The sequence below is a fragment of the Tupaia chinensis genome, unplaced genomic scaffold (assembly GCF_000334495.1).
Source record: "Tupaia chinensis unplaced genomic scaffold, TupChi_1.0 Scaffold000426_1, whole genome shotgun sequence".
NCBI classification, from domain to species: domain Eukaryota; kingdom Metazoa; phylum Chordata; class Mammalia; order Scandentia; family Tupaiidae; genus Tupaia; species Tupaia belangeri.
The window spans coordinates 2,825,768-2,847,801 of record NW_006159931.1 but is presented as its reverse complement, the minus strand read 5'-3'; the positions used below and the strand labels follow the sequence as shown (position 1 = coordinate 2,847,801).

Here is a 22,034-nt window from a genome sequence, read left to right as displayed (position 1 = left end):
CAAGGGTGTGGTGAGGCAGGAGTAGCCTCAGAGGCTGATGGCTCCAGCTAGCCTCAGATGCCACCCAGCAGAGTGTTGGCTGTGTGTTGCTGGTGACGGGGACCCATGGGAGGGTTCCAGGCAGGTGAAGGAGGCTTGATCCGATCTGATTTTGCGTTCACTCTGGTAGCTGTGCGGTGGAATGGGAGCGGGGAACTAGAGGACGTGGAGTTGGAAACATGGAGTGCGTCATCATGCTGGAGGGGTCGGGGGCTACAGGACGGAGTGGTGGACACAGCACTGAAGGAGGGAGAGGCTGGCTCTGAAGGACTCTGTGACTACTTGGGTGTGGGCCAAGGGAACAAGGAATTGGGAGGCCGTGTCCTGCCCTGTGACAGCGTAGCCCCTGGAGCCAGGTGGCCTGTTTCCTGCTTTAACTTACCACTCACTTGGCCTTGGACAAGCTACTCCATTTCTCTGAGCCTGGGGATGATCACAGTACCGGTGTCCTAGTGCTGGAGTAAGTGATCTGAGAGACAGAACAGAAAATACTCGGGGCAGGGGACCAATGGGGGCGCAGTGGAAAAGCACAATGCCCTGAGAGGCTGACCCACGAGAACAGGTTCTGGGTTTGTGTCTGGAGACCTCCCTGGGCACCAGTACTCAGTGCTGAGTGTACCCCATGATTCAGGGCTGGCTGAAACTGGGGGTGGATTGTCATGTCAAGACCCTAGTGGGGGTGCTGTCTTCCTCTCTGTCTCTGTCTCTCTTGATCATGGAAGGAATAAATAAGTACATTGAAAACAAACACACAAAACCTTAGTAAAGGATCCGCTCAAAGTAAGCCCCATGTAAGAAGGGTCCCTCCAACTCAACACTACTGACATTTTGCACTAGAGAGCTTTATCGTGTATGTGTGTGTGTGTGTGTGTGTGTGTGTATGTGGTAGTGGGGGGGACTGCCTTGCACACCACAGGCTTGGCTGCATTTCCGGCTGCTACCAGCAATACTCCTCCCTCCAACAACGTCTCGAGATGTCCCCGAGGAGGCCAAACAGCTCCTGGTTGATGACCACCGCTGTGTCAAGGTTACTGCTGTCATTACTGGGTAGAGATCACTTCAGGCTTTGTCAGTCTGAGAGTTGGTGGGGCCACCCCAGCCCACCCTCAAGATAGATGGACTAGAAAAAGAGTTAGCTGTATGTTGGGTAATTTGGGTTAAATCAGCTCAGACCACATCCACATCAAAGTCGTTCTTAGGAGGGGCCAGGTCTGTAGTGTGGTGGTGAAGTGCTATGCACAGGGAGTTAGATCCCTAACAGCCAACCGCAGTTCAAATCCCAGCCTGGGGGCTCAAGGACAGGGCAGGCGTGTGTGCATTCGTGTGCATTCACTCCTCGCTCCGATGGGGTAGAGATATAGGGAAGGGATGCGGTGTACCCATGCCCTGTTGGAGCTTGCTGTCTGTCTGTTCTCTGGTGAGAGCATGCCCACTCAGAAAATTTAAACAAAACAAAAAAGACTGGTTTTATGAGTTTTCTGGTCATATTTAAATATAGTTTTGCACATTGGGAGCAGGAGTGAATCATTTTCGCAAAACATTCTTTTTTAAGTAAATACTCTCAATAAGAGTGTTTTCATGTTATTTTTATAGCTCAAAAGTTTGTTTATAAGAATTTAGAATTATTTTATTCTCCCTGGAGGCCTAGAAATGGAATCTAATTAAAAACCAAACCTTGAGCTCCCAAACTTTAGACTTAGTGGGCGTCTTGCTCAGCTGTTTGATCGCCGACCTGCCGGGCTCCGGGCCCCCTCCAGTGGCGGGAGGAGGGCCCACAGCTGAATTTGCCACTGTTTGTGCCGAATCTGCCACTCGGGCATTTTAGGGCCAGGCCGCACGCTCCCAGGGGCTGTGCCTGCCACATCTGCCCTGCCGCCACGGCTTCTCCCCCCGGGGCCACTCGGCCACCTGCGGTCCTTTCTGGCTGCCTTTTCCTCGGGGCCTGGAGCAGGTGGGAGGAAGAGCAGGAGGCCGGCGAATCTCTGAGCCACGTTCTCCCTTCGGCACCTGCTTCTCCAGGCTCCAGTGGGCAGCCCGGGAGCCTCCTGCAGAGCACAGCCTCATTCACATTCATCCCCGCCTGGCACGGTGCCCTTGCCGGGGCCCAATGGCATCTTCTGGCCAGCCTGGGGGAGACTGGCATCAGCAGTTGTATCCGGTTTCCTAACGAGCCTGAGAAAATGGCAGGAAACTTGATTTTGTAAATTGAAGGAAAAAAATGTTTGCATTTGGGGCTGGCAGGTGGCATGGTGGTTAAGGGTGCTGGACTCCCACGTGGCTGACCACGGTTGGAAGCCCAGACCTGGCAGCTTGCTTTCTCACTTTCCCTCTCTCACTCTCTCTCACTCTGTCCCTCTGTGGACAAATGAAAATAAATACATAAATAAATAAAGTTAAATAAAATAATTCTTTAAAAAATAAATGTTTACATTTTAAACGTATCCTGCCTTTGGCCTCTTATAAAAAGTAAATTAGCAAGTGACTCCACCACCTGTGGTTAAGGCAGGTGGATCCCACATGGCGAACGGTTGGTTTGAGACCCAGACCTGGTGGCTTGAGAAACACACTCAGTACATGTGTGAGTGTGCACAACATCCCTAACGGTGGGGGAGAGAGAGGAGAAGGGATTGCGGGGTGACCATTCCCCGGGGGATGCTTTCTCGCTTTCCCTCTCTCTCTGTCTCTCTGTCTCTCTCATGAACGCATACTCCCTCTGGCACACACACACGCACACCACAGAGCGGTAAGACTGCTGTGATCCCTGGTCCCTCAACGCCCCCTTCCATGTTTGACGTGCTCCTGGGGTCTGGCTGGCTCGGACGTGCCTGGACAACCGTAGTTAATGGGGATGTTTGCACTGTCTTCTCTGCGGCTGCCCTGCCCTGCCCCGCCCTGCTGATGAAGCCACGTTACTAGAACCTCCTCCCCATATCACGGCTTTCGTGTCTGAGCTCAGCGATGAGATAGGCTGAGGTGTCAGAGGCCAGATGCTTGGAATTGTTGCTGGGGGGACTGAATGGGGGCCCAGCACAGCCTGGGAGCAGTCTGTGTGCTCTGAAGTCACTCACAGCGTTTCATTCATTCATCCGTCCACTGAACCAGCACCCACCGAGTGCCTCCTGTAAGCCCAACTGACACTGTTTTGGTTCTTTTTAAGAATTATTTTTTATTTTAGCTTTAGTCATTTACTTTAATTTGACCAGAAAGAGACACAGAGAAAGAGAGAGAGAGAGAGAGGGAAAGTGAAAAAGCAAGCCACCAGGTCCAAGAAAGAGGGAAAAAGAAAGCCTCCAGGCCAGGTCCAGGACTTGAACTGTAGTCAGCCACATGGGAGTGCAGTGCCCTTAACCACCACGCCACCTGCTGGCCCCGACTGACACTGTGTTTTGACGGAGCTTGTTATTATTATTGTTTTGGAATATTATCCTTTCTTTTTTAAAAAAAATAATTCGCCAGAGAGCATGTATGCTTGCCTGCAACCGGAGACAGAGAGGGCTGGAGAGGGAGAAAGCACCCCCCATGGCGAGCAGTCATGCCACAAAGCCTTCTCCTTCCCTTCTCCCTCCTTTGGGGATTCCAGGCACGCATGGATGCACACCCAGCGTGTTTTTCAAGGAACTCGAATTGTGCCGTTGGCCATGTGGGATCCAACTCTGAAGCACCAAGTCACAGGCTAGCCCCAAATTATCCTCTTCTTTTAACTGCCAGAGGGTGCATGCGCTTGCCAGAGAGAGAGACGGGATACAGAGCGGGAGAAGCACCCCCGGTGGGGCGTGATTCCACCACCTTCCCTTCTCCTCCTTCTCTTCATCCTGCTGCGATTTTAGACCTGCACGCACACATGCCTGGCATGTTTTCAAGACTCCAGGGCCAGGATTCAAACCATGGTTTGGCCATGTGGGATCCAGTTCCCTTAACTGCGAGGCTTATGGGGCCAGCCCCCGAATAAGCGTTTTTAACCTTAATAAAAAGAAAAACATCAGCCTCCCCTAGCCTCCTAAAGAGAATTTGTGAAATCATTTTTCTGGAATTTTTAACAAAGAAGATGGTGTCAGGCTTGGGTCTGTCACGTTGGGTCCTCTGTAAGGGAGTCGTCTTGGGACCAGCAGTTAGTGTAATGGCTATGTCACTGAACTCCCATGTAGTCGACCGCGGTTTGAGTCCTGGACCCGGTGGCTTAAGATGCCCAAGATCCTGAGAGGAGAATGGAGAAGGGATTGCGGTGTGGCCATCCCCCTGGGGGGTAATTTCTCACTTTCTGTCTCTCTGTCTTTCTCTGTCTCTTTCTGGGGAGCGCATGCACCCTATAGCAAAAATCACCTCCCCCCCCAAAAAAAAGAGTCGTCTTTCTCCCTGGCAGCATCTCCTGGGTAAGGCTGACACTCCCCTTCCAGGGTGCTTCATATGCATGTTTCAGACTTGAGCAGGTTTCCCCCGCACTGTGACTTTATGTGGCTCACCTGCTCTCCCTCTTAGGCAACAACACACTTCAAAGGAAAGACGAGAACATTGCAGGGCGTTGCAGCAGGGCTGGAGAGCGGGGAGGCTTGGCTTCACTAACCACAGTAGGAATGTGGAAAGGACGTCCTCTGTCCCCCCTTCCAGTGAGGCCAGCGGTGACCACTGCTTTCGAGTGTCCCCCAACAACTCTGTTTTTCTACTACAAAAGAGAATCACCCGTACTCTTTCAAAGCTGCAACTTTTCATTTATTTTTTGTTTCCATTCGAGCTAAAATTCATGTAGCATAAAATCTACCAGCCTCAGCATTTTTAAGTGTACACTTTAGCGGCCTTAAGTGTATTGACATTGTTGCAAGAGACCTCCCAACATTTTTCATCTTGCAAAATTGAAATTCTGCAGCCCCTGAGCAATTCCCCATGCCCCGGCCTCCCCTGCAGATCCTGCAACAATTTCTGTTTCTGTTTGACTGCTTTAGTTTCCTCATGTCAGTGGAATCCTACGGCATTTGCCTTTTTGTCACTGACGTATTTTTACTCAGCATAATGTCCTGAAGGACATCATTGGGCCAGCCAGGGGCATGGTGGTTAAGGCAGCTGGATCACTCATGGCCCACTGTGTGGTTCAAGTCCTGCACCCAGTGACTTAAAACACTCACGGTGTGTGCGCGCAAGCCCAAAATCCCAAGAGGAGAATGGGGAAGGGACTGAGGCATGGCCATTTCCCTGGAGTGCTTTCTCACTTTTCCTCTCTCTTTCTCTGTCTCTCTCCAGTGAGTTCAGATGCCCTATAGCAAAACTTAAAAATATATATATTATATGTTATAGTATGTGTCAGAATTTCACCTCCCCCCTTTCTTTAAAGATTTTTTTGCCATAAGGCATGTGTGTTCACCAGGAGGAGACAGAGAGGGAAAGTAAGAAATCCCCCAGTGAGAATGGCCACGCTGCAATCTTTTCTCCGCCATTCTATCCTCTGGACTTTGGGCACGCACACACACACATACCTGGTGTGATCTTCAGGCTGCCGGGTCTGGGACCCAAACCATGGAGTTGGCCATGGAAATTCATTGCCACAACCATCACAAGAAGTTCTTTTTGGGGCCAGCAGGTGGTGTGGTGGCTAAGGCACTGGACTTCCATATGACTGACCATGGTTCAAGTCCCAGACCTGGTGGCTTGCTTTTTCACTGTCTCTCTGTCTCTCTCTCTCTGTGGTGAGTGTGTGTGTGCCCTGTAGCAAATTAATAAATAGTAATGATGATGGAGTTAAATAATTTTAAAAAATTCTTTTCTTTTAAAAGCTGAATAATATCCTCTTGTGTGTCTGTACCACAGTTCTGTAGCCATCCGTTTCCTGCTGGGCATTTAGGTTATTTTCACCTCTCCTGCCTGTACTGCTATGATGTGGGTGTACAAATACCGCTTTCTCCCCGGCTCGCAGTATGGTGGGTATGCTTCCAGGGGTGCAGTCGTGGGTCCTGAGGTAATTCTGTGTTTAACGTTTGGAGGCCCCTCTATGCTGTGTTCCAGGGCATCTGCACCATCTCACGTTTGCGTCCATAGCACACAGAAGTTCCAGTCTCTCCACATACTCGCCAATAGTTGTTATGTCCTTTTTTTTGGATAGCTGCCATCCGTATGACTGGAATGTGTTTTCGTGCAGCTGTTTATGGGCTGGAGAAAGTCTGGTGTAGTTGGAAATCAGAGTAATGCTTTTATGGAGCGACAGTGTGTCTATGCAAGAGCCTCAGGCACAGAAAGGACGTGGACCATAGAGGCGGGTTTGCCCGACCAGATCTCACCCTGCCTGGATTACACCTGTTTGCTTCTACGCGTGTCTGTATCACTCGGTCAGTTGCGAGTCCCTCAGGGTAGTGCAAGGTGTGGGAGTACCTGGTTAAGCTCATCATTCTCCACCATGCCTGTCCTGGTGATGGGCACATGGTAGCTCCTCAATGGACCTCCCCTTCTTCTGACCACCCTGTGTGGTACACGTGTGCCCCACAGTCTTCAAAGAACATTCCCTGCTGCCCCCACACGCTCCTCTTCTTGCCTGCCTGGCGAACAGGCTCCATGTCCCAGGCCAACTACTGCCTCTTCGGGACATCCCCGTCTACCCGGGCTCACAGTTCCTCCTCCGCTCCCAGGCCACTGCATAGGTGTGGTGCCCCTTTAAATGGTCACTCTTCCTACATTAGGATGATTGCTTTTCTTGGCTGGTTTCACCCTAGGGTTTAGACATCCTTGCAGACAAGAGCAGGGCCTGCGTTTCCTTTGAAGGGCTTCGCCTCAGCAGCTCCGTGGAGCACCTGCACGCAGCCGGGCAAGAAAGGGACTGTAAGCACCCAGGTATCTTCACTGGGCCAGTGAGTCCCTGGAGGAGCAAGGAACTCCACTTCCAGGAGACACGGCTTCGAGGTGCACGTTAGCCAAGCTGTGGGTCGGATCCCGACTGGGAGTTCTCTGCGCTTACTCTCCCTCTTCACACTGTTGTCATCTCTCTGCTTCTTGATGAAGCTGCCGTCCTGTCTCTGTAAATACCTCTGTCAACACAGCTCTGTTCCCAGTGCAGAGGGCCGTGTTTGCCAGCTCCCCACTCTCTGTCAGCAAGAGCAGGCTGGGATCCCCTCCTGGGCTGTGCACGCTCGTGTACAGCCGAAGTCTAGAAATACAGGCCTCACGGTTCTCGGCGTGGTGTGATCTGCAGCCTCGTTGCTCAGATACGTGGGGCCCAGGTGTAGAAGAGCCCTGAGGTACACGCGAACTCTATTTGGGACTCCTGTGCTGGGCGCCTCGCGGCTCTGTGTGAGGCCCTGGTGGAAAGAGCGGACCAGCCCACACACAGTTCTCTGCCAGCTGCCAGGGGGCAGAGGCTGGTGCAATGCTGACAGCTGACGTGCTAACCTGGTATGAAACGTTCCCACTGCTGTTTTCCACTCCAACATCCAGCAGGACTGTCCTCGCCCTCAGAGCCGCCGTGCCTTTGAAGTAGAGACGGCGGGTTCCTTGGGGTACCCAGCTCAGCGCATCACACGGGGGCCGGACTCCTTTCCCGCCTCTGACATTCAGACCCGTCGCTCTGCATCCCGATCTCATTGCTTGGCATGGAAACCCTCCTGTGCTGCTCTGGCCCTACGTGCGTTTCTGTCCAGGCCCTGGGGTGACGTCCAGCCCAGGACTCCCTGCTTGGAGCTTCAGGGGGCGCATGCTCGCTGGCGGCCTCGCCGTTGTCTCCTGGGAGGCTTCTTCTCTAGGGAAACAGCTCCTGCCCGAGCCAGATGCTGCCCTCTTGCCTTTGCTTTTCCCATGCGAGGACGGGGTGGGTAGCGTGCACTTTTCTATCATTTAATGGTCACCCTGGCGATGACATTTGTGTACTCTCCTTGTCAAAACGAAGCCATTCAGACTCAGAAATGCTTCGGACGGCTCTGGCATCTGCAGAGGCGGTGAGAGGCGCTGGGCTGCTGAGAGCCTGCAGGAGTGGCCGTGGCTAGCGGGGCTCCAGGCCAGACTTGGCTGTGGCAGGAGCAGTGACAAAGGACACAAAGACTTGGAGACAGGCCGGCATGGTCCAGAGCTCCGAGCAGGTGTCATGAAGGTGGGAGGGACAGGGGAGCAAGGCCGGCCAGCATGGCCCTCGGACATCTGCCCCAGGGGCAGAGCTATGCTCTCCCTTCCCTGCCGCCGCCCTCCACCAGGCACTGCAGAGCCCCCGAGCCGGTACCTGCAGCTAGAGGAAGCCCGCGGTCTGCCAATGAGTGGTTCTCTGGGAGGAGGCCAGGCCTGAGGTGGGCTGCTTCCCGGGGCTGACCCATCTGTGCTGTCCCTTCAGGGCCACTGTCTGCCTTCCGCCCAGGCTCCGGAGTGCCGGCGGTAGGGAAGAGGTGTCCCCGCGCGATATGCCAAGGGTGCTGCCGGCAGTAGCATCGCCATGGTTCGATTTTAACTTTATTTTTGCCCATGATTGCGATGCTTATTTGGTGCCCCGAAAATGCAGGACTACCACTATGTCACAGGAGAACACCAGGGTCCCATTTCCTTCTCAGAGCTGCTTTCCCTGTCGGTGGTGGAAAACCCGTCATCTGCATTTATTTATTATTTATTTATTTTAAAAAGCAGGCATTAGAGGCTTTTAAAAATACACGGAGGATGAAGGAGAAAAAGAACGAGCTCTGTTTTTTCCTGCTCAGAGAGTCGTTGTTGTGAAGAGAGGGAGGGAGAATGAAAGGAAGGAAGGAGGGGAGGGAGGAGGGGAGGAGGAGAGGGGGAAATGGCATGTAAAAATCTGAAAATGTGCCCAGTACAGAAAAGCACAAAGAGTTTATGTTTTTGTTGAGAGCGAGCAAGAAGAAGCGGGGTTGTGGAGGAGAGGCACCTCGACAGGGTCCTGCCATGAAGGCCCTCTGCCGTGTCCTCCCAGGTAGGCCCGCAGGTCCACCGCCATATGCAGGCTGTTCGGATCAGTCTGGAATCCGAACCTGGGCCCCCCATGTGGCCCAGCCTCACCCTGGGGTGCCCTGCTGCTTAAGGTACCCTGGCTAAGCCACAATAATTTACTTTTAAGAGCAAAATAAGCCTGTTCCTCCCATCTCAGGAGCCCAGAGAGGCTCAGTGGATCGGAATGTAAATGAGGAATGTGCCATGTTTTAGAGTTTTAAAAAATGTAATATTGGGAACCAGCAGTTAGCGTAATGGCTATGTCGCTGGACTCCCACGTAGTCGACCGCGGTTCGTGTCCCGGACCCGGTGGCTTAAAACTCACGCCGGGCGCGTGTGCGTGCGTGCCCAAGATCCCGAGAGGAGAATGGAGGAGAAGGGATTGCGGTGTGACCATCCCCCCTGGGGGGTGATTTCTCGCTTTCTGTCTCTATGTCTCTCTCTGTCTGTCTGGCGAGCGCACGCGCCCTACAGTGAAAATCTCTCAAAAAAAAAAAAAAAAGAAAAAACCTCTCAAAAATTTAATATTTATTTAATTGCCGGAGGGCATGTGTGCTTGCCAGAGAGAGACAGAGAAAGAGAGAGAAAGCACTCCTCCCTCGTCAGGCATGGCCACGCTGCAACGCCAGCTCCTTCATTTCTCCGTCCTGGGGGGTTGGGGACATGCATGCACACACTCTTGGTGTATCTTTTGTGTGGCCAGGGCTGGGTTTCAAACTGTGGTTGGCCCTGAGGGATCCAGATTCCTTAACCACGAGGCTGCGGGGCCGGGCTCTGAGCTATGCTTTTTTAAATCAGTAAACTTGGCAGTCATTCCTTTTTATGACTAAATGACATTTCCTCCTTTTGCGTTTTTTCCCCTTTCAACTTCAACTTTGAATGCATTGCACCTTTTGGAAGCTAAGGATTGAAAACGTCTTCCCTAGTGATATGTCCGTTCTCGCACACGGAATGAGGGTGCCCTTCTCCTGAACTCTCAGGCAGACCCCGGGCCCAGCTCTGAGCCCCTCAGCAAGAGGTGACTTCCTCATATTCTGCTTTTTGCTTTTCCTCAGAATAAATACACAAAAACGACCTTAGCGTATATTATAAGAAAGAAATAGAAGCAAAATAAGCAGTACTGTGCTTCTTGGGAACAGTGAGGGCCAGTTCATGGTGTGGTGGTTCGAGTTACTTAGCTCCCATAGAAAGAAAGGAACGGAGAAGCAACTTCTTCAACGTTGTTTGTTTGTTTCTTCATTATACCATTAATCTCCATAAACGAGGCATGTTTTTAGTTAGAGACTGTCTAGGAAAAAAGTGCATATGCTAACCCAGATGGGTGAAAGGAACAGTTTCATTGCACTGACTTCGAAACGGCCAGTTTCACGTTCTCACCAAAGACATCATGCCTGGACTTTTAGGACAATGATTGGAACGCAGACTTGAGCAAATGCGCAAAACGAGCAGCGTAACCTTAGAATTATTATTTTGTATTCTACTCACCAGTGCAGAAATGGTTGAGATTCGTTTGCAGAGGAAATTCTGACTGGCAATCCTTTGGGGGGAAACTAGGAATTTTAATATACAAAAGAAATAAGAAAGCCCACCGCCCTGCCTAGGTTTGAACCTGCGAAGCTTTCTGTGTGCAGGAGTTGAAGTTTGTGAAGGATCCACCCCCTGCCCCCCGCATTTGCTCCTCATTCTCCAGGAATCGCAGCTACCTGGACTCTTCTGCTAATGATTCCTGGGGGTCCGTGCCAGGGGTCAGAAGGGCAAGTGTTTCATTTGAAGCTTCATTTGGTTAGCAATCTCTTCTCTCCTCTGAGCCCACCCAGCTCAGGGCTGTGGGTACTCAGGCAAAACTTGTCCTCTCTGGCATTTGGCAGAGGAGGTGAGGCAGGGACGAATCATTAACCAAATGTGGATGTTGCTTTGCTGGGAACGTGCACAGAGGGGCATCTGAGATGAACACGTATTTAAACGTAAATCTAGGAATGAGTAGCCGTAGAATTTATTCTGCAACTCTGAGCACTATGGTGCGTCTGATTCCGGTGGAGATGGTTGTCAGCGTGGCTAAGGGTTGAGTAGGACGCAATTCTTCTTTCGGCTACGTGAAGGGAAAATCCAAAAAACGAGATCCCTAGACTCCTGGTGGAAAACGATATTCTCATTCAGGTGTATCCCAGCAGATGAGCAGTGGGAAATGTTCCAGGATGTTCATTGCCATGTTGTTGGTTAGAGCAAAACCACTGGAAACAACCCAACAGTCTAAAAATAGAGAACTAGTTGAGAGAACAGTACAGCTTAGAATGCAATGCTGTTGAAGTACTAGAAAGAATGAGAAAAAAAAAAACAGAAATCGAAGGTGCATAGCATCACGTTCTTTGTCGAAGATGACGACTACGGTAACAGCCTTGACCTGATACTCACTCACTGCGTGCACGCTTTGCAAAAACGTACCGTGTCCCACAAAGACATACAGGTCCTGTCAATAAGAAATAAGAAAATAAAAGTTTTAGAAAAGGAAGGAAAGCATGAGCTTCTGACAGCCACAGAGAGATACCCGTGCTACGTAGCTGAGAGGCAGAATCTACACGGCTTTTATGACATGCCAGTGGGGGAAGAGACGGCGTGCATCTGCACATGGATGTGTGTGAACTATCGCATGCGCCAGGGAACGTCTTGAAGCACGCATACCAAGCTTTTAAGGTTGTTTATCTTTGCTATTAAAGAAGGATTGGAGAAGCGGGGACCTCTCTTTTAGTTTACACAGATCTGCATTGTTTGGATTGTTTTTAATAACAAGCAGCTATTTTCTTAGCGAATACTCTCTCTCATAAATGAGAAGTATATGTTTATATATATGTTTTTATATATGTTTATATATCATACATATATGTTTATATAAATATGTATAACTATCTATGTTTATATATATGTGTGTGTGTTTATACACATATACACACACACACAGAAAAAGGAGCAAATTCTAATTGTTCACTCAGGTGATTTTTCCAGCATCGCTGGGCCAGGTGCTTGGGAGCCAGCGGCTGGACAATGCCCCGGGGCTAGAGCAGTGGTGGACATGCTCCTTCCCACAGCCCTGGAGTCTGCAATTCATGTGCAGTGTGCTCTTCTCGGGGACACCCACCCCACTCGAGTGGTGGACATGCTCCTTCCCACAGCCCTGGGGTCTGCAATTCACATTCAGTGTGCTCCTCTCAGGGACACCCACCCCACTCAAGTGCCCAGAAGGACCAGAGCAAGCTCAGAAATACGGTGTCAGCTTTCACACTTTCGTCAATGGGTGTTTCCCATCTCCACCTCAGTGTTAGTGTGGACAGAGGCAAGAAATTACTCTAAAATAAGCCCTATCACGAATCTCTCCACATTGGAAATTCTTCTCTGTTCATTCCTGGGTGGAGCCCTGATGCAAGTGAGTTTCTTGTTGCTTCTGAAAGTTTATTTAAGAAACATTTTTCTTGGGAACCAGCAGTTAACGTAATGGCTATGTTGCTGGACTCCCACGTGGTCGACCGCAGTTTGCATCCCGGACCTGGTGGCTTAAAACTCACGCCAGGCGCGTGTGCATGCGTGCCCAAGATCCCGAGAGGAGAATGGAGGAGAAGGGATTGCGGCATGACCATCCCCCCTGGGGGGTGATTTCTCGCTTTCTGTCTCTCTGTCTCTCTATCTGTCTGGCGAGCACACGTGCCCTATAGCAAAAAACCTCTCAAAAACAAAAACAACAACAACGACAAAAAAAAAAGAAACATTTTTCTGTTTGATTTTGTTTTCTGTTTTGTTTTTTGTTTTTTATTCATTGCCAGAGAGTGGGTGTGCTCACCTAAAAAAAAAAAAAGAGAGAGAGAGAGGGAGAGAAGTAGAAACCACCTCCCAATAGGGTGTGGTCAGAAGACAATCTCTTCTCCATTTTTCCATCCTGTGGGGATTTGGGACACGCATGTGCATATACCCAGTATGTTTTCAACCCACTGGGGCTGGGATTCAAATCGTGTCCAGCCATGTGGGATTTAGCTTTCTTAGCCACTACGTGGCAGGGCCAGCTCTAACAGTTTTAGTTTGGATGAAACAAGGAAAATAAAAGAAAAATGTTGGACATAACATTTTTACATTTAGGCAGATAAAATTTTCATCTAAATTAGACATAAAACATCACGTTCAAGTAGATGTTGTTTACATTAACTTAAGTATTCTTTAAAAGCATATTTATTTCTTCCATAAGTAAGAGAGAAAGAAACACAGAGAGAGACAGCTTCCCCAGTGGGGTCTTGACACTGTAATCCAACCCAGCTTCATCCAGCCTCGAATCATGGGCGTACGTGCCCGATACTCAGGGCCGTCTCCAGCCGTGAACCTGCAGCCTTCCTGCTTGGGTCAGCCTTGCAGAGAGTCACAGTTTACCACTGTGCCACCGATGGACCCTCAAGTCTCAAACGTCTGACATCTGTGCAGTACTACACTGTCCTTCATCACACAGCAGCTAGGATAGTGCCGTGCATGCAATGGAAAGGACACATTCATTGGTGGAATTAATAAGCAAGAGAGGGGCCAACGGGTGGTGCAGTGGTTAAGGCATTGGACTTCCACACAGCCAACCACAGTTCGCATCCCTGACCTGGCTTGAAAATGACACCAGGCATGTGTGCATGCTTGCCCAAAATCCCAGGAGGAAAATGGAGGAGAAGGGATTGCCACATGGCCATTCCCCCTGGGGAATGATTTCTTATTTCCCTCTCACCGTCTCTCTGGCGAGTGCATGCACCCTATGGAAAAAACCTTTAAAAGGAGAGAGAGAAAGAGATGAAGAATGAACACAGACTTTAGAAGTTTACAAGACTCCAACAATGACACCACAAAACATGCTCGTTTGGGCTTACATGTGATCAGCTTACAGGCTGATGGGAGGGTCACACAAAGGGAGGCCTCAATACCTTAAAGCAGTTGTATTTCCATGGCAGGAAAGCACTTATTTATTAATTTTTTTTTTTTGTATAAGATCTTTTTTGTTTGTTTGTTTGTTTGCTTGGAGAGGTGTTTTTTGTTTGTTTGTTTGTTTTTTTTTGCTTTGTTTTGTTTTTTGCTGTAGGGTGTGTGCGCTCTCCAGAAAGAAAGAGAGACAGAGAGACAGAAAGCGAGAAATCATCCCCAGGAGGGATGGCCACACCGTAATCCCTTCTCCTCCATTCTCCTCTCGGGATCTTGGGCACGCACACACACGTGCCCGGCATGAGTTTTAGCCACCGGGTCTGGGACTCAAACCATGGTCAACTACATTGGAGTCCAGAGACATAGCCATTATGCTAACTGCTGGTCCCAGGAAAGCACTTATTAAGGCATTGGGTTGCCTTTTCATTAGAAGTTAAGGGGAGCAGGAGAGTATGAACTCTGGCTCAAGTGACCAGCAAAGCTGAGTTCAAAGCTGAATTCAGTCCCTTCGCTGCTTTGGCACTCTAGACAAGTGACGTCACATCTCCAGACCTGGATCTCGTCTGAAAACAATGGTACCTAATGATACAGGTAGCTGCCTCCCAACACCACAGCAGTGAAATGACATGATTCGCACCAGAAGTCACCCCAATATCTGGCATGTTGTCAGTCTTCGATGAAAGTTGCCTTACTCTTTTTCTTATCTTAGAGCCCAGTGAGAAAAACTGGAGCCAAACGATGATCAGAAAACATCTCAAAATATGGTCCTTTCCCCAACTTTTTAGAGCAGCACCTAGGAACTATTTTTGAGATAAAACACATTCTTCTTCAGACAGCCTTACAGGGACAGAGTCTGTCTGAAAGTTGCAGGAAAGAGTCTGTCTGAAAGTTGCAGTGTCCCAAGTTGGTGGTGAGTTACACCGGGTGAATTACTCTCTCGAGGCACTCTCGAGGCTATGTAAGGCACCTCCTCTCCCCCAGGGTACCAGGCTGTCATTTAGTGCCAGAGAAAAAACTATTTACAGAATGACATCGTGGCATTCCCGAAGGGTTTCATTTCCCTCCCTGCAAGGTGGTATATTTCAAGGCACTGCAGGACCAACCATATCAATAACTCAGGTGACTTAATTGGCTTTTCGCTCCTCTTTCGAAGGCCATGTCGATCCCACAGTAATTGATTCTGTGTGCTCTGGGCTTATTTACAGTGCCAAGGAACCACAATGAATCCGTATTAGACGTCGGCGGGAGGATGTTCGAGAAGGCTGCGAAGAGACTGTCCAGCGCTGACGGTCTTCACCAAATTAGCTCTGTCATTCCCTTGCTGATGGACTCCAGCTGCTGTGGGTACCATAAAGCATCCTACTACCTTGCAGTCTTTTATGAAACCGGATTAAACGTACCTCGGGATCAGCTGCAGGTAGAGTACTCTGTGGGTCCCAGGCACATCGGTCACCTACGTTGTATTTGCAGAGCAATGCTCTCGGGTCCCCGGTGAAACAGGACAAGGTGCAGCTCTGTGGAGCCTTTGAACATCTTTCTACCCAAGAGAAATGTCCTGAGGCTGAGTTTGCTACAGGAGACTCGGCTTTTAGTGAGTGACAGAGGGTTCTGTGCTTATTTCTGGCCATTGCCTTGGGATGCATCGCCGCCCAAGCTCGGGAACAGTTGGGTAGGGTTCATCAGAACCTCCATCCTTCAAGGCCAGCTGCCTCTTACCTGGTTCTTGTACTGCTCTGGGCTGGGACTGTTACTCCTGTTACTTTTCAGCTGAGTGAAGTCATGGGCCTCTAAGCAAAGCTTCATTACATCCAGCAGCCTGCCACCAAGATAAACCTCATTCCAGAGACTGGATTGTCGGGAAATCATGATGTGTATTTGTATAGAAAAACAGAAAAATACGGCATGACTTTCCAGACAGCCTAGCAGTTTCATTTTTGGTTTTGAATCCAAATTTTATTATACCACTTACTTAGCATTTAGAATTTTCCTAAGGGTCTTAGGGTTCTCCAGAGAAACAAAGCCAATGGGATTAATATACAGGAAGAGATTTGTTCTGGAAAATTGGCTCACAGAATTATAGAGACCGAGACATCTACAGTCTCCAGGCTGGAGGCCAAGAAGCCAGTGGTCCATTCCAGTCTCAGTGTGAAGGCTGGAGAACCAGGGGCTGATGGGTAAATGCCGACTAAGGCAGGAAAGACCCATGCCCAGCTCAAGCAGGCTGGCAGGAAGAAAGGGGATGAGTTCTTCCTCCTGTGCCTTTTGTCAGGCCCTGAAGGGAGGGCATGGTGCCCACCCACGCTGGGAGAGCAGTCTGCTTTACTCACTTCCCCAGTAAATGTTAATCTTGGTCCAGCCAGTGGCAGGCTTGTTAAGGCTCTGGATCCTACATGGCCAACTACACGGTTGGAGTCCTGGACCTGGTAGGTTGATAAACATGCCAGGCGTGTATGTTTGTATGCCCACAATCCTAAAAGGAGGGAGAAGGGATTACAACATGACCATGCCCAATGGTGAGGGGTGGAGTAGAGGTGCCCTTCCCCACTTCCCTCTCTCTCTCTCACTCTGGTGACGACATACCTCCTTGGGGAAAAAAAAAAAAAAATATATATATATAAATATAAAGCTAATCTCATTTAGAAACACCCTCACAGACGTCCCTAGAAATAATGTTTAATCTGGGCACCCCAGGGCACAGTCAGGCTGTCGCAGTCAGTACTATCGAATGTCCCTGGCCACTTGGATTTTCAGATTTGCACCTAGGGTGATTTCTCCCTGGTTCGATGAGACTCGGGCTATTTAGACCTGCCCAGTGTTCCAGGTTCCTTTTCGGTGGCTCGTTCATGATGTCTGTGCTGTGGACGTGTCTCACTGATGGGATGATTGCAAGTCTCTGAAGCAAAGATGGACAGTGTAGAGAACCCTACTTCTTTCTCCACCACAAAGCGCCTGGTTGACCATGGACAGATGACATCCCCTTTCTGGGCCTGTTTCCTCAGACGCGAAATGAGGCAGTTGGACCAGTTGATCTCTGAAAAACCTTTCGGCACTAACCTTCTGAGAGTGTGAGGTTGGGGACAGCTGAAGAGAATAGGGATCCTTAGGTCGGATGGCCATGAGATATGTCAGGAAAGGTCCCTGCTATCACCGAGAAAAGGCAAAAGTCAGGGCAGGTTAAGCTGTTAGTAGGCAGGACAAATAGCTAGGAATCTGTAACCCGTGAGAAAGCTGAGTTGGCTTTTTAAAAAAGATTTATTTTATTTAAAAAAAAAAAAAAAAAGACAAGTTAATGCTTTTCTGGAATGCTAGGATGCTGGGGAGGGACTGGGCTAGACGCCGTTTCAGTGCTAGGGTTTTCTGAGTGTCTAACACCTCCTGGACACTTTGCCCATTTCTTCCTTACAGGGCATGCTGTATAGTTTGGTTGGTGGCCAGGGCAGTGAGAGGCTGTCTGCGATGAATCTCGGGTACAAACACTACCAGGGGATTGACAGCTACCCCCTGGACTGGGAGCTCTCGTATGCCTACTACAGCAACATTGCCACGAAGACGCCCCTGGACCAGCACACGCTCCAAGGAGATCAGGTACTGGAGTGAGAAGTGGTTACGGCCTTGTTTTCCAGGGCTCCCATGAGAGATGGCGTGACAGGTCCCTGCTATCCCCGAGAAAAGGCGAAAGTCAGGGCAGGTTAAGCTGTTAGTAGGCAGGACAAATAGCTAGGAATCTGTAACCTGTGAGAAAGCTGAGTTGGCTTTTTAAAAAATTTATTTTATTTAAAAAAAAAAAAAAAAAAGACAAGTTAATGCTTTTCTGGAATGCTAGGATGCTGGGGAGGGACTGGGCTAGACGCCGTTTCAGTGCTAGGGTTTTCTGAGTGTCTAACACCTCCTGGACACTTTGCCCATTTCTTCCTTACAGGGCATGCTGTATAGTTTGGTTGGTGGCCAGGGCAGTGAGAGGCTGTCTGCGATGAATCTCGGGTACAAACACTACCAGGGGATTGACAGCTACCCCCTGGACTGGGAGCTCTCGTATGCCTACTACAGCAACATTGCCACGAAGACGCCCCTGGACCAGCACACGCTCCAAGGAGATCAGGTACTGGAGTGAGAAGTGGTTACGGCCTTGTTTTCCAGGGCTCCCTGAGAAATCTCAGGTGTCTGCGCCTGAGGCTGGTTGGCTCACTGGCCTTCAGAAGAAAAGCCTCACTGAATGGAGAGAAAGTTTTCTTCTACCCTCCAATCCTGCGTTCTGACGATGCTGTAGGCTGAAGACAGGTGGTCCTATGCCGACGCATGGAAAGCTTTTCATGAGTGGAGGACCGGTGTGCAAAGGTAGATGTGGTCCAAGATAGATTTTGATTTTGCAAAAAATATACACCACAAACATAAGCATCTTGTCTTCGTTTCAAGACCATGCGAGGTGCCGTGACCCTGAGATGGGAGGGTAGATTGAATGCAATCGAGTGGGGACCGTAGGCTCTGAGGGCTCCCATTAGTATTAACCAATGAGCAGAGTCTATCATACACAGAAGCAGGTGCCATACCCAGCTATGCTCTCACTGCTGGGCCCTTGGGAAATGTTTCCCTCTCGTTGATGAATAGGCCTTGCTAGCCTTGGACTCCAGGTAACTGACAACCGCGTGTGATGTTCGAAGACGCTGCTGGCCTGTCCTGGATTAATGACAGGGTGAGGGGCTCCAACTCCAGCCCCCACTTTTGTAGACTCTCAAATCTTATCAGTTCACTGGGTAAAGATCATGGGCTTACATTTGCCAAAATAAAAAAATAGTGTGTGTGCCAGCAGGTGACCTGGAGGTTAAGAGACTGGATCCCCTGTGGATGACTGCTTGGGTTGAGTCCTGGACCCCATGGCTTGGAAATCACTCCGGGCACATGTGCATGCCCAAGGATAATGGAGGTGCTGGGGTTGTGGTGTGGCCATCCTGCTAGTGGGTGATGATTTCTCACTTTCTCTCTCTCCAGGGAGCACACATGCCCTATAGCAAAATTATTAAAACAAACAAACAAAAGTAAGGTGTTACATTAGACCCACAAATGGTTTGTTTTCTTTCCAAGACAAGTTGTAACAGGGTCTAAGGAAGAGGTGGTAGTGTAAGAATGAAAGGAAAAGCCCCTAGGCGATACACTCCTGCATTGAGAGGGAGCAGGCGATGAAGGATGAAGACGTGGGCTTCTGGAGTGTACTTTTAAGTCTGTATTGTCATGGCCCCAGCACTTGAGGAGGTGGAATTGAGAGGTAGAGTCTCTGTTGCAATCACATGACGCTGACACAGATAAAATGCAAACCAATGGGAGGGCAGGGTTCCTGCGGCCACAGACTACGTACCTACGTGGCTGGCCTCGGTGCTGGTCTAGGCTGTAAACTTTTGATTTTCCCTTCCTGATGAGCAGTCTGAGGGACCAGGCTGGCTAGACCAGGTTGTTGAATCCGAGGCTGAGCAGTTCACTGCGAGCCAGTCCGCCGTTTTCCAGCTTTGCTCTTGGGTTGTGCTCAGAAACCCACAGTGAGGAGAATGCAGGCTTTGATTTTTGGGAACGGATGGTTTCTGGAAAAGGAATCTATGGCGGCTGCTGTACCGTTATGAAATAAATGACTCAAAGTCATATGCTGTCAGTGAGCGTTAAACATGAGCCAAGCTGTTCAACACCAGAAGGGCTGTCTATATAGACATTCTAGTTCCTGGAGACATAGTGATGCCTTCTCAATAGATGTACATACCCTTTCCTGCATGCGTGTCTTCCTTCTGCGTGTATTAACTACGTACAAAATCCGACAGCACTTAATTTATAATGGATAAAGCTTTGTTTTTTACTTTCTAAACACGGAGTTCTTTGGAAAACACATTTGTACAAAACCAAGCCACAAAAAAATACAGCCAGATTAAAAACAAAATACTGCTGTCACCTCTCTACGAAGGCCAGAATGTATGAATAATGTCCTATATGTATATATTATATTTTTAAGAATTCTAATTCGGCATACATTAGCAACAGGAAATGGTGTGCTACTAACAAGCTTCTTTTCTTTTGAAGATCTGGCATGTGAGATGTTATGATTATGAAAGGAAATGTTTAATTGGTCAGAACCAGAGGAGATGAGGAGGGAAGATCCGTGTTGCAGCTGAAAAGTCGTGTGATTAAGAATCACAGATAGGAATTATGCAGTTAGAAGAGTGGTGGCATAGCTCATTTTCTCGAGAATGTGTAATGAATGGCTTGTTGAGATGTGAGCAGGTGTCACGCGTCGATTTAAATGTCCTTTTGTTGTGAAATCTATTAATGCGCCAGCGTAATGTAGCAAATGAGGAGATAAGAAGACCCAGGCCCCTAATTAGCAAACGCAGGACTCATCCATAATGCCGTTCTTGGTCCTTGTTTTGTTTTCTCTTTTATGTAACTGCGGTTCACAAATCATTTCATTTTTTTTTATTAAGACTCTCTTGATGTCACTTCTTCAGGATTTAGTAGGACTCTGCTTCTGGTTAAAACCAAAAAGGCAATGGCCACTGTTTCTGTTTGGTTTTGTGTCTTAATCCCGAAGAGCCCTCTCTTTCTGCCCCCCCGCCCCCGAGTCGCTCTCCCCACCCTCTGTTCTCGCTCTACACCTTCCGGGAGTCACCGAGTGACTGCGCACTCAAACCTTTCTGCCTGGCTGAGGTGTCTCTTACAAATCCTTGTCTGCAATCATGACATACTGAAAGAGAAAAGACACCTTGCCTCCTCTCCATTCCCTGCAATGCCGCAGCTGGTGGTTCTCATCCCTTCTGGAACCTTCTCTCACCATCCTCACAGCCCCCAGCAGCTTCCAGTGCCCATTGTCTCTCCTTCCCATCTCTGTCTCCACTGCCAGCCACCTGCATTTGTCCCTCATCATCCCTCCCTGAGCCACTGCAATGGCCTTCTCTTGGGGCTGACCCATGTCCCCTCTAATTTCATAGGTTGAGATCCCAGTGTCCACCACCGCACTTAGAGAGAAAGCCTTTAAGTGGGTGATTAAGTTGAAACAAGGCTGTTAGGTGGGACAAAGCCCGTAGGACTGGTGTGTTTGTAAGAAGGGGAGATTAAGACACAGACAACACAGAGGGACAACTGTGTGAGGACAGAGAGAAAGCGGCCGTCTGTAAGCCAGGGAGAGAGACCTCACAAGCCAAACCTGACCACATCTTGAACTGGAGCTATGAGAAAACACATGCATTGTTCAAGCCACCCAATCATGGCAGCCGTTGCAGACTGACATGCCCCCTCCTGGTGCTTTGTCACTTGTTCTGTCCCTTCCTGTTCTCTTCTCCCTGGGACCAGGCGGGTTGTCCACAGGGCTTATGGGACAGTCCTGCAGAGGCTCCCACGTGGGGTCTGAGGGGTGTGATGGTTAAGAAGGACTGACCCAGCCCAGCTGCTCATGCGGCATGGGAGGCATTCATTCGCCTGGCTTTTCTCTACTGTTCTCTACTGCCCACGATCAACTCTTCCTGTTTATTAATGTACTCCTTCCATGAGAGAGAGACAGAGATAAGCACTCCTGTCATGGCCTGCACCATCATCCATTCCCAGTCTTTCTGCCTGGGCCTCTGGCACACACGTGTGAGCCCAGCACGCACAGGGAGCTTGCAGTCTGCATACCCAGCACCTTCTCATGTGGGTCCTATTGCGTTACTGCTGCCAGCACCTGGTCCCCAACCCCAACTCTGAATGGTTCCTGCTTAGTCCGCCCACTCCAGCCACACCGGGAATCCCTGATGAACACACATGCCCAAACAAACAAAAACAGAACCGAACTCCCAGAAATAGAGGAAGCCCTGGAACTGGTCAGGGGCCAGGACTGGTGGTTCCTACCAGGCCCCCCCCCCCCCCCCCCCCCACAACCCCCCCCCCCCCCCCCAGCCCCACCCCTCCAGCCTCTCAAGACACAGCTTCTTGGCCTGGTCATAACATGTTTTAATGAGCCACCAAGACTGTCCCTTTTATGTTTGTGCATTTATTTCATGCATGTGAGAGACAGACAGACAGACATTGCTAGGCACACTCTACCAGGTCGCACACCGCGATTCCCTGCCTCCAGCTAGCCAGGATCACTGGCACGTGCACACACACCTGGTGTACGGGTCAGCTCGGGAGTCGAGCTCTGATCTTACACGTGGTCT

The 22,034-nt window shown here is 49.6% G+C and overlaps 1 protein-coding gene across 1 annotated transcript in view; it reads left to right on the top strand.

Annotated features, from left to right (window-relative positions):
• The window catches only part of SEL1L3 (SEL1L family member 3), a gene marked incomplete in the record, with an annotated part of 122,634 nt that overhangs the window by 53,612 nt on the left and 46,988 nt on the right, over positions 1 to 22,034 (top strand). The window contains 2 exon segments of the mRNA XM_014590294.2: positions 15,075 to 15,286; positions 17,275 to 17,454. Of these exon segments, the coding sequence (XP_014445780.1) occupies positions 15,075 to 15,286; positions 17,275 to 17,454 (392 nt within the window).